This window comes from Syngnathoides biaculeatus, chromosome 12 (genome assembly GCF_019802595.1).
Source record: "Syngnathoides biaculeatus isolate LvHL_M chromosome 12, ASM1980259v1, whole genome shotgun sequence".
Lineage (NCBI taxonomy): Eukaryota > Metazoa > Chordata > Actinopteri > Syngnathiformes > Syngnathidae > Syngnathoides > Syngnathoides biaculeatus.
The window spans coordinates 13,464,919-13,481,098 of record NC_084651.1 but is presented as its reverse complement, the minus strand read 5'-3'; the positions used below and the strand labels follow the sequence as shown (position 1 = coordinate 13,481,098).

The 16,180-nt window shown below is 42.2% G+C and overlaps 1 protein-coding gene across 1 annotated transcript; it reads left to right on the top strand.

Moving 5' to 3' along the window:
- The first annotated feature begins 3,490 nt into the window (after positions 1-3,490).
- Positions 3,491-15,709, top strand: elovl5 (ELOVL fatty acid elongase 5). The gene is made up of 8 exons (XM_061836336.1): positions 3,491-3,768; positions 6,247-6,311; positions 6,482-6,669; positions 10,489-10,566; positions 11,784-11,955; positions 12,178-12,302; positions 12,583-12,717; positions 14,689-15,709. The coding sequence occupies exons 2-8, from the start codon at positions 6,254-6,256 to the stop codon at positions 14,788-14,790; spliced, it is 858 nt and encodes a 285-aa protein (XP_061692320.1). The 5' UTR covers positions 3,491-3,768; positions 6,247-6,253; the 3' UTR covers positions 14,791-15,709.
- Positions 15,710-16,180: the final 471 nt, after the last annotated feature.

The following is a 16,180-nucleotide window of genomic DNA, read 5'->3' as shown; positions in this document are numbered from 1 at the left end:
CTATGTACTTCCTTCCATCTAATAGAAGAGGATTTTTTTGTTGTTGTTGTGTCTGTCATTGTGCCTCACTGGCATAAATAGATGAATAAAGATACATTATTTCTTAGAATAAATGTTTTTTTTAGCAATTACACAAAATTGGATAACTTCCCACGGCACACCTGAAGAGAGCTCACGGGATACTAATGTTTGGGAATCACTGGCGTTGAATGGTCAATAAGACAAAAAAGAACTCCGGTGTCAAGTGAACACTTAAAAGAAATTACAGGCACTTGCCAAGGTCACTGTTGTCAAATTTCCCATCCGTGAAACAAACAAGAATGGGAGAACAAGTAGCATGTTTTGGCTTTCTAAAAATAATATTGCTGGACATTTGGATTTTTGAATACAAAATATTCTGTGGACAGATGAAACTAAGTGGGAGGCGGAACACACCAGCACACCAACTTCAAAATCTTTTCCCAACTGTGAAACATGGTGAAGGGTATCATGACATGCGTGTGCTTGCTTCCTTGGGGCCTGGACAGCTTGCTGTTATCAATGGAGAAATCAATTCAGTTGACCAAGATATTGTGCAGAAGACCTTGAGACCATCTGTTCATCAGTTGAAAAGACGATGGGTATTGCAACAGTACAATGATCCAAAACACAGATGCCAGTTAACATGAGAAATGTGTTCTGAAATGGTCCAGTCAAACTCCGATCCTGAAACCAATTGAGGTGCTGCGGCATGAGCTCAAGAGAGCAGATCAGACCAGACGAGACGAGACAAGCCAGGAATCCGACTGAACTGCAACAGTTTTGTAAAGAGGAGTTCTCCAAAATTCATCCTGATCATTGTCCTCCCACTGAACAAACAAGTTGAATCCATAATTTGACATAGACGATAAATGGTAGGATGCCACGGTGGTTCAGATGGAAAGCGTTGGGCTTACAGTTCTTAGGTCCCGGGTTTAATCCCGGCCCCGCCTGTGTGGAGTTTGCATGTTCTCCCCATGCCTGTGTGGGTTTTCTCTGGGCACTCCGGTTTCCTCCCACATTCCAAAAACATGCAACATTAATCGGACACTCTAAATTGCCCCTAGATGTGATTGTGAGTGCGGCTGTTTGTCTCGATGTACCCCGCGATTGGCTGGCAACCAGTTCAGGGTGTACCCCACCTCCTGCCGTTGACAGCTGGGATAGGGTCCAGCACTCCCATGACCCTCATGAGGATAAGCGGCTAAGAAAATGGATGGATGGATGGATGGATGGCACATCTGTTTAAGGCCCTGAATGGTGGGTTGGCCAACATGTGGAAGAAAAAGCACAATTATTTGAATTTTGTGTGAACCCATTCAAAACTCACAATAACAGAAAGAAAAAACTGTTATTGTTGTATTAACTAAATCAATCGAAATAATCCGGTCCACACTGAGTAAGCACGTCAAACCAAACCAAAAGGCCTCTCTGGCAGCCCCTCATTGATTTTACGTCTAATCGTTCCATGGAAGATGTAACATATTTACAGACGTCCTGTCACATGTTTCTTTTACTACAGGTGGGGAAAAAATTAAAATAAAATGAAAGCACCTTATTATTAGTGACCCTTCGTGTAATGCTGAGCCCTTATTATCCACTAGATGGAAGCAGTAGACAAAACAGCATAGACATAAACAAAGCATAGACAAAACCTGACAAACTCATCCTCTTTTCTTGCGCAGTACTTAACCTTTGCCCATGTTAGGGTCAATGTGTCCTTGTACCTTGCTCATGTTTATTTTGCTCCAATAGGTGCTAGCTTTAGATGTGCTATCCGTCACTCAAACAATCATTTTGACTTGTGGAGGCATCCAAGTCTCAACCCGTTGTCCATGAGTGTGCCCTCGGCGTCTTCGCCAGGCAATCAAATACGATTTGCTTATCAGAAGCTTTTAAGCTGTTAGTTAAGATTAACTATATAGAAAACAAAATGGAATGCAGCTCTGCTTACACACTGACTCCGATGAGATGTGATGCAGGCAGCATAGACCGGCTGTTGAAAATGCCTGATCCCAATTATGACTTCACAACTTGGCAAAATTGAGAAGGACATTCTCACAGGCTCATTTTCAGAAAAGAACAAAACAAAAGATATTTAAAGAAAAGACTTCCTGTTATATTTCTCACTTGATGAGTGACAATCAGAATCAGAATCAGCTTTAATGGCCAAGTGTGTAAAAACACATAGATTTTTTTTCTCCGGCAGTCGGTGCTGCCCTGTTACAACATTCAGAACAAAAAACAAGGAACAAAGAACAACATAGCACAACAAGCATAACAAGGCACTCATCCAGAGATCCAACTATTTTTACGAGCCATCATGAAGTCCATGTAATTATTTTCCAGTGATAACAATCGTTGGTTTCGTCATTACCGTTTCTGGCATGTGTATTAAGTGCAGCCACACAGTGGAACTTTGCTGAGAGGGCGGCAACGTGCCCCAAAGACATATTAAAAAAAATGTGAAAAGAAATATAGTTGCTCCCCATTATTGAGTCGCCCTTTGTCGAAGAGATGCAGGCTGGGGAGAAACAAATGTAAAATACAGAGATGATTTTGCATCAAGATCAAAAGGCAGCAGAAGCCAAACGTGTGGAGAAAACATGTGAAACCACAAAGGAGAACTGTCCCTTTGCATGTTAACATGGAAACTCTACACAGGAAGCCCGGATTCGAACCCCGAACCTCACAGCTGCTCACACCTCGTACTGCTCCTATTAAAAAGCCCATGATTATATTTTGCATGTTTGCCCAATGAATAAATGCTTTGCTGATTATTTTTGGTTCCATACCATTAAATAATATTTTATCTCACTTTTAATGATGCGTTAGAGGTCGCAGTGTGTATTTATATATTTATTTATTTTTTACTGAACATAGAACAGTATAATGTACGACCAATCAATCCAATTCAGAATAATTTTAATACTGGAGTTGATTTAGAAATTTGGATTTGTGAATGGGTGTATTTACCTAGCAAACTATATAAGTTAATAATTTTGTCCATTTTTTTTATCTTTCAACTCGTAAAATGTTATACGTATATATTTCTTATATTTTTCTTCTGAAATAAACAATTGGATCTACGATGGATTATTCTACAAAAAATATTTTTCTATTTCTTTCCAAAATTTATCACTAAAAGGATAAATAAAATATGTCAGAAAGTTTCAGAATGAGTTTTGCAAAAAGAACATTTCAAGAAAACGTGAAATATAGATGTTAGTTGGGTATAGGTTGTGTAAAACCTTTAAATGTAGTTCTGAACATTTTAAAAGGAACAAGCCATCCTTTCTTCCATTCGTATTCAAAAAATGGCGTATTTAGCGTTCACAGTCATGAAACGCCTGTGGAAACTAATGACGTATGCTGTTAATAATGCCGCCATTTTTGTAGTCCACAGCAACTTTGCAACATGTGTCGAGCCGGCTACCTTGATGTCCGTTGATGCGCGGAGCCACGTGACTTCCTGTACGTGCGCGAGCGTCTGTCTGGTCTCTTTGGTCTCCCTTCCACTGTCGGGAGTCACTGAGCGAGAGATACCGGCAAGTGGCTCCACTCTGCTCCGCACCGGCTCGCGAACCACACTTGAATGCTGTGGTCTTTCTGAACATATTTCTTCATCAAAAACATTGAAAAAAAAAAAAAAAAAAGAGAGCGAGCGAGCGAGAGAGAGACAGCGAGTGAGTGCACAGTCCGTGTCGCGTCCACTTTCTTGTGTTGGTCTGCGGGAGCTTTGACTTTATGGTGAGTGTTAACCTTCGTCACTTTTGTCACTTCGGCTGATGCTTGTGTAAACTTCACGCGACCCGTGTGAGATGCTTGAGAGCTGAGTGTGCCTTCCGTGGAGCGAAGGTCGCGTTTAGGGTCAGCTCAAGTGCTGTCATGTCGGCTTTTGCAACAAAGTCCCCCTTTGAAATTTAGTCAATGAACGCCACATGACTTCAAAGCTTGCTTTAATTAAATGGACGTCTCAACATTTTATAGTGATAAGTGGACAAGAGTGTTGGGACAAGCTGCGTTTTTGGGTGATAGTTGCAACTGAATTTGGCAGTGATGCAAATGATAATCACAACGCTAAATATGGCATTACAGGCTTCAGCAGTGACTTTTAACTTTACTACAATTATTTAACAGCTCAGCATAGTGTTCCATGAGATATAGTGGACATTAATTAAATTCACGTGCATCAATTATTTTAGAATACGCAAGTGTCCGTATTTTTAATTTGAACTTTGATGTTCTGCGACTCCAAAATTGCTATGATGCAAATTTTTTTAATTCATACCTCATGCAAAATACACATCTTGTTAAAAACTCATTTGGTGCCAGCCTTCCCAATTAACATGGATATTTGACTTGGCGTGCTTTGATATTATCACATCCACATAACAAAGAGCCCTATTTTTGTGCCCCATGTACATCTGGAACCGTCTGTGGCACAGCTCCGCACAAGGGGCGCGTTAGACCGGTGTCAGTAACTTAGTAGACCGGTGCGTCCCGGCAGTTCCGATCGTGGCCGACTTTCTGCCACCAAATTGTCACTCCGCCGGGCGTGCGCGTCGAAGGAAGGAGTCCCCTTCGCTGCGCTGAGATGCCCACGCAAATTGGCAAACACTACATTTGCACGAAATTAAGGCTATGTCTACAAAAAGAGAGCCCTCTCAATTATCCAGATATGTGACCGTGGGTGTAAATTGATTGACTATTTGTACCCTACAATTGGTGCCCAGCATCTCACTCCCAAGTCAGCTAGGATAGGCCGGAAAGATGAATTTTAGCACACAGTACATTGCACTGAAATAATTCTAATGCTCTTAAAATGCACAAATGTGGATGTCATTATAATCACATTAAATGGGGTCTGATGACTGTGCACAAGACTTGATCATAATTAGCTGTATTGTGTACCAGAATCCCAATCAATTTCGATGCAATGATATTTTATATAATGGCCTGTGATGATAGATAATTAACTATTTATCATACATGACGATGAATACATCAATCTAAAAGCAGATAAAGTCACCGCTGCGCTCCGATTGATCGCCGAGAGATATTTCAATGTCATATGTCTGCGTGCAGATGCCGCACGTGGATTAAATTTTCCTTTTTTCGTCGGATTTAATAACCCTCAACTCAGGTTTTGTGCCGCTTCAATCCAAGGTAGTTGTAATCTGTTTAACCCTTCTATGCCTTTAATCTGAATATGACCTCTGACCCGCACAAATCTGTCCCGAGCCAAACAGACCATAAACTCTCTGTGTATAAAAAAAAATATATATATATATATATAAATATAAAGTAATAATAAATAGTGGTGCTGTGTCGATTGGGACGTGTATCTGGAGACAATGTGGCGCTGGAATTTTGTTTTAAACCATTGGGCAAACATTTGTGGCAGATACTAAGAAAGTGCGATAATCACCTCAACGGCAAGAATGTCAGCTGGTTGTGGTACTGTAACAGGGCACAAAAGTGTCGTTTCCTTGCCGTAAAATGGCAGACATTTGTCAAAATAGTTTTAGAAAGGTGCTGGCATCTGTGTTTCATTTTCAGCGATCTGGTTGACTGAACACAAATACGACAGTTCACTTCCTCAACTTGAGTTGGCATATCCAGCAAAGCTAGAAAGCACAAGATAGAGAGAGAGAGACTTGAGACCTTTGTATCGGCGTCTAATAAAGACTTTTATGAATACATGTTACGTTTACACAATTTTCTTTCAATTGCTCCTTTTCCTAGTGGTGCCATTGGAGAACTTCGGCTTTTGGCACCTGTTTGCGTTGCGGCTTCACGGCAAATTGTAATATTTGTCCACATCTTTATTTATGCTAAGTAGCTTTTTTAAAGCGTTATGGTTTTTCTGTTTCGCTTTGCACAGCACATTATTCTATAAACGTATTTTATGTTTAGGTAAATATTTTAACTCCGTTTACGGACCAGACTAGAAATGGAGATTCTTCGTAGAATCCGCTAAATCTGATGTTAGGAATCTTTCATGTCTTTGAAACATCATTAAAAAAAATATATAACGCTTTGCTCAGTGATTTCTAAATGCAAGGGAGTGGCGATGAATTGCTGGTTAATACGCCACGGTGTATCACAGCATTGCTCAGATATTTGTAATCCCCTACGTTTAGACCGTAACACAGTACAGACTCGGTTACCATTTGGCTTTAACATTACAATTTTTCGCTTTTGTCGACGCTTTCGGACTTTCAGGTGACACATGGAGGCCTTGGATCACAAATTCAACACCTTCTTGGAGTCATGGTTGGGTCCCAGAGGTATGTTAATACATTGTTGCCATCTTTCAGTTTTGTCTTGATTAAAATGCAACTTTTGTAATGAATACAGATTTTCAGCTCGGCCGATAGGGAGCTTCATTATGTTGTCACGTAGTTGTTAATGTCATTGATGATCTGATCTAACCTTATCTATGACCTCACTATTTCAGATCAGCGGGTGCGGGGTTGGCTGCTGCTCGACAGCTACTCAACGACCTTTGCCCTCACCTTGGTGTACATTGTGTTGGTGTGGACCGGGCCCAAGTACATGAGACACAGGCAGGCGTACTCGTGCAAAGGCCTCCTCGTGTTGTACAACGTGGGCCTGACACTCCTCTCGCTCTCCATGTTCTACCAGGTACGCGATCGCGGCAATGGGGGCGCGGCAAACCATTGCAGAGGATGAGGGAATTATGTTACATACTCGCTCAAACCCTATTGTGTCAGTTAACTATTGATTTTTTTATTCTAATCCATGCTAAAATCAATCAGACTATCTGATGGCAGGGGGCATGTTGTCAGGCAACCAACTCCGGGAAGTCATGCTCAGACCCCAGCCTCCAAAGCATGGAGCCTAATCACCACAGACTGTGAGAGAAAAGATATTTAGGTCGTAATCTCGTAGAAATTAAACAAGACACACCCACGGGTATCACTTCCTGGGTTTCTTGTGAGCCATCCTTCCCCACTCAGTCGTTATTTGTAACCACGAATTAAGGTCATGTGTTTTCTGAGCAAGAACAGAATTCAGCAGACTCTCTTGCTTTTTACTTTGTCATTGTCATTTTGACCAATAGAGTATGCAAAAAGTAGACTTAACACACATTCACTGCCACTGACAGCTTTCGAAGTCAGATCATCCATTTTTAAGTGGGAAAGCTGGCAGTGAACGAGTTTAAAATTGAACATTTGTAGCACGTACAGTCGGGCTGAAATAATTAAGAGTAACCCGAGTAATTTACATACAAAAACAGCAAAATCTCTCACTTGGAGCTTTAGAGATTTTTTTTTTCACACGGACTAATGATCCTGCAAACGTAAGCACGACTCCGTACCGCTAGCCAAGTTGGCACCATGTCAGGGAGCCAGGAGGAAACAGTACGTCAACAACAGAGAATGTCCAAAGTCTGGGATCATTTCACAGTTAAAAAAGAAGATAAAGTCCAACATGTCTGCTGCAGAGCACAACGGACCCACCGCAAAGGCACGTCGAGATGATCGCCATGAACGTATTGTAACACCCGCACAAGTGGTCAAGGATAGGAACAGCCGACAGTGTACTTCCAATCACTTTACGGAAGAAATGGTAACAATAAAAAAGGAATAAGCTCATTAATAAATGAGCTGCTACACCAATAACAGGCACACAGGCATTTAACGCATCGAATGGCTGATGGTTAGCCAGATAACAGCCAGGTAATAACCTTGAGCTCACGACAGCCAACTGTACACTCATATTCACTGTCCTCCGTGTCACTCAGCAGGGCCCAGACCCTTTAAGCCACACACACTCAAGTCACTCGTATTTTAATGTGCAATGTGAAAATGGTTTCCCAAGTGGACAACGGTAATAACTGCACATCACATGCGTGACATGTTTAATGTTGCAGGTAATGCAATAATCAGGGGAATAATGGATTTGAAAAAAGAATCTATCGTAGAAGCCTAAGTAAGAGTGGTAGCTCTCAAGGTTGTCAGTAAGTCACACTCCTTTCCGGTGAGGGTTGGAGTCCGCCAAGGCTGCCCTTTGTCACCAATTCTGTTCCTAACATTTACGAACAGAATTTTCCAGCGCAGCCGAGGCATAGAGGGTCTCCGATTTGGTAGCCTCAGTATTGGATACTTGCTTTTAGCTGATGGGGTTCTGTTGGTTTCACCAAGCCGTGATCTCCAACTTTCACTGGAGCAGTTCACACATGAGTGTGAAGTGGCTGGAATAAGAATCAGCACCTCCAAATCTGAGACCATGATCCTCAGTCGGAAAAGGGTGGCGTGCCGTCTCCAGGTCAGGGATGAGATCCTGCCCCAAGTGGAGGAGTTCAAGTATCTTGTTCACCAGTGAGAAAAGAATGGAATGGGAGAGTGTCAGGTGGATTGGTGCGGCGTCTGCACTGATGCGGCCTTTGTATCGGTCAGTTGTGGTTAAGAAGTTAAGCCGAAGGGCGAAGCTCTCAATTTACTGGTTGATCTACGTTCCTACCCACACCTACGATAACGGGCTGTGGGTCGTGACCAAAAGAACAAGATCCCAGATACAAGCAGCCAAAATTAGTTTCCTCCTCGGGGTGTCCGGTGTCTCCCTTCCAGGTTTGGTGAGAAATTCGGTCATCCAGGGGCTCAAAGTAGAGCGGCTATTCCTCCCCATTGAGAAGAGCCAGATGAGGTGGCTTGGGCATCTGATACAAATGCCTCCCAGACGCCTCCCAAGTAAGGTGTTCCTGTCAAATCCCACCGGAGAGAGACCCCAGGGACAACACAGGAAACAGTGGAAAGACTACATCTCTCGGATGGCCTGGGAACGCCTCGGGATCACTCCCGGAAGAGCTGGATGAAGTAGCTGGGGAGAGGGAAGTCTGGGCGTCACTGCTAAAGCTACTGCTTCCATGACCTGACCTCGGCTAACCGATGGAAGGGGAAGGGGAAGGGGAAGGTGAAGGTGAAGGGGAGGGGAAGGGGAGATCTTTTAAGTAATAGCTCATAAAGATGTTTGTTAACTTGCAGTTCTACTGCATGGATGTACCGTAATTCCCGGTCTACAGATCGCACCTGGTTATAAACCTCACCCAGTACATTTGTAAAGGAAATACCATTTGGTACATACACACACCACAGCTGTGTAAAAGCCGCAAGTGCCCACATGAGATAGTTACAAAGAAAGACACAGTGTTTAACACTAACGCTAGCGCCGCGCTAACAGGGCCGGTTAAAAAAAAAAAAACCACACGGCAGTAACACGCTAACAGGGCCAGACTGGTAAAAGTCACTTCCTTGGCACATATATTCCGTTTCGCTCGAGTGCCCCCTTGCGGCTGTTAGAAAAAATGCACAAATTAGCTGCATGAACTGCAGGGTTGAAAGCGTGTGAAGAAAGTCGCAGCTTATAGGCTGGCAGTAACGGCATTACAACAGATGAACAGAACAGCAAAAAATTCAATAAAAACGTGTGCTTGTTAATCAAATAAATAGCTTGGACCAAAGACTACCTGTTCATATGGGAACGGTTGCATATGAGCTATTATGGGATGGTAGCCCAAATGAACATCACTGACAGAATGTTCATGATAAGGTTAAATGATTTGATGTAAGCCGGCTTGTTCACACGTCTGACTCAAGTGTGTCTCCTCCTCTGCCGGCTGACTTCCTGACCCCCTTCAGCACTGCATAAGTTGCATAAGGTTCATCCAACCCTGTGCTTCATATCATCTGATTGGAATCAAAGTACACGGTACACGCTTTGATTACTATCAGAAGTGATTCACTGTCATTATTTATAAAATGTCGTTGTAACAGGCAATCAAGCTGCACTGCATCCGGCCCTTATAAATATATGAATACTGGCGTTCATTCATGTATTCAACACAACCCGAGCTTTTGCTTCTTCCGCAAAAGGCAGTTGATCATTATTGATGAGGCATTAAATTACACTTCATCTACTTTCAACCGAGTTGATTCCATTTGCCCACAGGAAGTCTCAATCAAACGAGTATAAGAAAGGATTTGGAAGCCCCTTTTTTGTACAGTATTTGAAAATATTCCAATGCCTCCGTAATTGTTTTTTTTTTTTTTCTTTCCAAGTTTGTGTTATCAGTGGTGCACTCTATTGTGTCTTTGTCTCATTTTGTTTCATGTATTCAGCGCTCTCTGGAAAATGTGGCAGGAACCAGGATTTTCTCTCAAAGCCTTGGCATTTATTGTATCAATTTTTTTGTGCATACTATTTCATACTTTATAAACTTTCAAATATGAGATACTGCCAGAAAAACAGTTAAAAAAAATGAATCATTTTGTAATAGTTTGTGCATTAATTGTCACCATAGAAAAAGATGGGTAACCACAATACGACACTGAACAGATCCCATGTTATTGTCCGTGTTCATGCATGCTTGTGTTTCTCCTATCTTTTATTTGTATATTAGCATAATGAAATGACGCCTTCATCGTTCATCTCCGTCCTCAGCTTGTTTCTCCTCTGCGGGACAGCAGCTACGACTTCTACTGCCAGGACTCACAAAATGCACCGGAAATGGATAATAAAGTAAGTGAGTCATAGTGCACTTGCGAGGTGCCACCTCTCAATGTTCTGACTTCCTTTCATCGCTACCGTTAATGACATTATCAGTAAAATGATCCGTCGCTTGATCTTGACCGTGTGTGTTGCTTTTTGTTTGGCTTTTGTGCTTTTGGTGATTCACCGCCGATGGCAAAGACGGAACGTTGTAATGATGACGATGCATCTGGCCGCTCAGTACAATATGAACATCACAATTCATGAATATATCATTGCATACACTCATTTTACCAAGCAGATTTTGAAATAAATAGCATGCCTGAAAGTATGAAAAAAAAAATGAACTTGATCAGAGAGGCCTACCAATAAAAAGCACATCCTTGGGGAATTTGTATGAAAGCAGGCCTGATAGACATGTTAGATTCCTAGAAATTGTTTTAAATTGTGATTCCCAACCACACCCCCCATAAAAAAAGCTTAACGGCTGCTTTTAATACATTTTCATGGTGACACGGAACAAATAAATACACTTATCATTACTGTTTATCCAATGGAAAATACTGTTAAAAGTGTATGAAATGAAATAACTTTTATTAGTCCCACAGTGGAGAAATTTGCATCATTTCAGCAGCAATAGAGGACACAGTCATTTAAAACGTTTTTTTTTAAATAACATCCCAGTCAAATACCTACAAATTCAAATAGTTACGCTCCCGTCAGTTGAATCTAAATTTTATTGCATCGTCCATTGTCTTTGCTGTTAAAAGTGTATGAAATGAAATAACTTTTATTAGTCCCACAGTGGAGAAATTTGCATCATTTCAGCAGCAATAGAGGACACAGTCATTTAAAACGTTTTTTTTTAAATAACATCCCAGTCAAATACCTACAAATTCAAATAGTTACGCTCCCGTCAGTTGAATCTAAATTTTATTGCATCGTCCATTGTCTTTGCTGTTAAAAGGGTATGAAATGAAATAACTTTTATTAGTCCCAGAGTGGGGAAATTTGCATCATTTGAGAAGCAATAGAGGACACAGTCATTTAAAATGTTTTTTTTTAAATAACATCCCAGTCAAATACCTACAAATTCAAATAGTTAAGCTCCCGTCAGTTGAATCTAAATTTTATTCCAATGTCCATTGTCTTTGCTATGACATTTCTTTTCCTTCTGTTATAAACCGGGAGCTCTTAAATGCCAATCGGCGGCAAGGACACACGCTGACCTTTGTATGTCTCCTCAGGTCATGAATGCCCTGTGGTGGTACTACTTCTCCAAGCTCATTGAGTTCATGGACACTTTTTTCTTCATCCTGCGAAAGAACAACCACCAGATCACCTTCCTGCACGTCTACCACCACATCAGCATGTTCAACATCTGGTGGTTTGTCATGAACTGGCTTCCTTCCGGTCACTGTGAGTGATGGGACTCAACTTCACTCTTTCATAGATGAACTTTGCACTTTTTTTTTTTCCCCCTTGGGCTGAATGGTGGTAACATTCAGTAATACACAGATACCGTGCAAATACAGACCTCCAGTTATCTTGTATATTGTGTGTAGTACAAAATAAAAGTGAATTACGATGATTTTTGCCCTGGATGGTACTCACCCTCCACCTTTCCCGTGTGTCTTCCAGCGTACTTTGGACCTTGCCTCAACAGTTTCGTCCACGTGGTGATGTACTCGTACTACGGCCTGTCAGCCATCCCCGCCGTGCGGCCGTACCTCTGGTGGAAGAAGTACATCACGCAGCTGCAGCTGGTACCCTCACTTTCTCTAAATGTCGCGTCATCCCGTGCGTGTTCCGGCTCCCAATACTTGGGAGCACGTTTTGCCCTTGAATCTCCATTGTGGAGTAGATGTTTATCACCTTTTATTCTCGGAAGTGCACAGATGAAGGAAAAAGACATTGGTGCATCCATTAAAGATATTTTGGGCTTTAGATCAATATTGTCTCTCGTCACCTTCTAACTGCAGTGTATGTGTATATATACTCACACACGCGTGTGCCATGTGACACCCCCCCCCCCCTCCCCCACAGATCCAGTTTGTACTAACAGTGTTGCAGACACTGTGTGCCATCATCTGGCCGTGCGGTTTGCCCTTAGGATGGCTGTACTTCCAAATAACATACATGTTCACCCTCATCGTCTTCTTCTCCAATTTCTACATTCAGGTCAGTTCATGTGATATCTTACCATTGCTCAATAATACACTGAAATTAGTAGCTTGATTACCCCCCCCACCCTCCAATTTCAAATTATTATTATTATTATTGAATGAAAAGAAACGAGGGCGGCACGGTGGATCAGCTGGTAAAGCTCTGCCCTCACAGTTCTGAGGTCCAGGGTTCAATCCCGGACCCGCTTGTGTGTAGTTTGCATGTTCTCCCCGTGCCTGCGCGGGTTTTCTCCAGGTGCTACGGTTTCCTCCCACATCCCAAAAACATGCAACATTAATTGGACATTCTTAAATTTGCCCCTAAGTGTGATTGTGAGTGCAGCTGTTTGCCTCAATGTGTCATGCGATTAGCTGGCAACCAGTTCAGGGTGTACCCCACCTCCTGCCCATTGACAGCTGGGATAGGTTCCAGCACTTCCTCATGACCCTCGTGAGGATAAGCAACAAAGGAAATGGATGGATGAAAAGAAATGAACCATTTGATTTAAACCCTTACCTGAAACCCTTAACCTGTACCCTACCCAGCAATCCTAAAACCTGAACCTAAATCCTAACCTGAAACGGTAAACAAAACACGAACCCAAAACCAGAGACTTAAACCCAGACCAGAAAATATAATCCTAATCTAAACCAAAACACAAACCCCTCTGAACCATAATTATAAACCCAACCTCATAACCTTAAACCTTACTCCTCCTTTTCTTGCGGGGTCGCCACACCATCTAAGCCCATCTTGTGCATCTTCCTTACTAACACCCACAGTCTTCATGTCCTCCCTCACAACATCAATCAACCTTTTCTTTGGTCTTCCTCTCGCTCCTATGACTCACTCTCTCACCTCTGGACATGTCCAAACCATCAAAGTCTGCTCTCTCGAACTTTGTTTCCAAAACATCCAACTTTGGCTGTCCCTCTAAGGAGCTCATTTGTAATCCTATCCAGCCTGCTCACTCCAACCGAGAACCTCAACATCTTCATTTCTGCTACCTCAAGTTCTTCCTTCCTGTCGTTTCTTCAGTGCCACCATCTCTAATCTGTACATCATGGCCATCACTGTTTTATAAACTTTGCCCTTCGTCCGAGCAGAGCCTCTTCTGTCACATAACACAGCAGACACCTTCCGCCAGCTGTTCCAACCTGCTTGGACCCGTTTCTTCACTAAGCCTAAACCCTGCTAAAAAAAATGTAAAAAAAAAAAGACCTCACAATCTTAACCTGAAATTCTAATCCAAAACCTTCACCAGGAACTTCAAAGTAAACTGAAACTAAACCCTGACCCTAACATGAAATCCAAATTTAATCCAAAAAGATGACCGCTAAATGTAATTTAAAACCTGTAACCTAAGACCATAACTCCAAGCCCGTTCTGCAACACTAACCCTAAAACCCATAATTACAAACTGAACGCCAACCCTGACTCCTCGAATGCCAACAGTAACCCTAAAACCTAAACCATAAACTTAAGTCTTCACCTTATTTCAACCCAATGTTACCGAATGATATCTCTAAAACTTGATGGCTTGACAATCATGGTCAATGAACGTCAGCGAACTGTTCTGAGCTTGGTTGCGCTCGTCCGGCACCGGGATTCGGGGGTCGCCGCAATCACCCACCCTCAGTACCGGGGCCACCGCCACTGCACAATGCGGGCACAACACGTCGTGTTGGTGTGCCAAAATACCGCAGCCCCGGTACTTAAGGCAAGTCCGCATTGGTCCTCAAGCCCCTTAGCCAATCGGGACGCAGAACACGATGCGGGGTACACCAAAAAAAAAAAAAAAAAAGGTGTAATAGTGATGTCGTGTAAAGTGAAACGCGTTGCAGCAAGGGAACACTGTTTTGAGATTGGTGGACCAGCCAAGCTGTGTTTGAGAAAAGACTTTTTAAAAGAGAAATTTCTCTCGTGTCCTCCTGTGGAATGTGAATCATCTTCGAGCTTTTTAACTCCTCTTTTGTCCTTCACCAGACCTACAAGAAGCACACGAGGGAGCTCCAGAACGGCCGCGCCGTCCTGTCCACCAACGGTCACTCAAAAGCGACCACGGTACACAAAACAAAGACAAACTGAGTCTATATTGACGACTCCGACCTCGCTCTTATGTCACTCAGAGTTTGCCGGTTTCTAGGGGGCGAGAAGAAAAGTCGATTCAGACGAGATCTGTAGCTTCCTTTGTTTTTGCTACTTGCGCCATGAAGTGAATTGAGTAAAATGTTTCATGTGTGTTCAATTTAAACAATATTGACTAAGGAGGCTTTTCTATGCAGATGGTGCACAGAAGCGTGGTGTAAATTTGAAGCACGCAAGCATTTCAGATTGCCCTTGATGTGTATGTAACAAGAGCGCACTTCTTGCGTCCTGCCTGTGCTGTTGCGTAATCTCTAAATACTGTATGTCCTCTGTAGAGGGACCAGGACAGTGCAAGATGCTTATGGTCAAATATCTGCACAGTAGACACATTGACGTGAAACAAACAAATCTCTTAGTACTCCTTTTTAATGTTACTCAGCAAAAAGGGGACTGGAGTTATTTCATTTATTAATAGTGCAATCAGAGTCAGCATTACATTTTCATTATTTGAAGTATTTCTATTAATGTGGTGCCTTGCCTTCATGGACTTATTTGGTTAACCACCACCGCCTCACTCAGCTGGTTCACTCTGTGCCTGACTTGACTATATTTTTGTTATGACATCACCAGCAATAGAAAGTAATTAGCTACATAAGAAGTTGATGTGTGGTGACATATTTATTACATTTCATGCTCAAAGTGTGCAAATTCACTCTGATGTATAGGCAGACTCTTGGTTGATTTCACGCAGGAAGTTGAGAGTCAAAAATGATGCACTTACAACTGATGCACTTCCTGTTTGTGTAGCGCACTGGCCCATTATAAATTATTTCCATACAATTTGCTCAGCCTGTTGCACAATGAATGCATCAAACTTAAAAACTGTACACGGTTCTTTGAATAAAAACCAGTTACTTCACCCGTTGTTATTCCTTCAACCAGATGTTGCTCTTCTTTGAAATCACATTTCATTGATAAACTCGGGCCACTAAAGTTGGACTGACATTGTTGTCGTCAGTCATGTTTGTATTGGAATAGGATTATCGGCACGGGATCAGCATTAACAGTGATTCTGTGCTCAGGTCTCATCCTGAGTGGCGTGACATGACGAGGGATCGATAACAGCAATCATATAAGCATTGAATTCGAACTATAATGTCTGCTAAGTCCTCAGAACTTTTTTAAAAAACAATCCCCCCCCCCCCAATGATTTCCAACATCGTCAATCCGAATCAGACATTGCACCTACATTTCTGAGGCTTGAATGAATTGAAGCAGAAGTTAAAACCTTTTTCCACTCCCTCTATAAATCCCATTTGATCCGTCCATGTTCAATTCTCGGGAAAAAAGGATTATGGTTTAGAGCTGACGTGTGTCTTGTTCATAATTT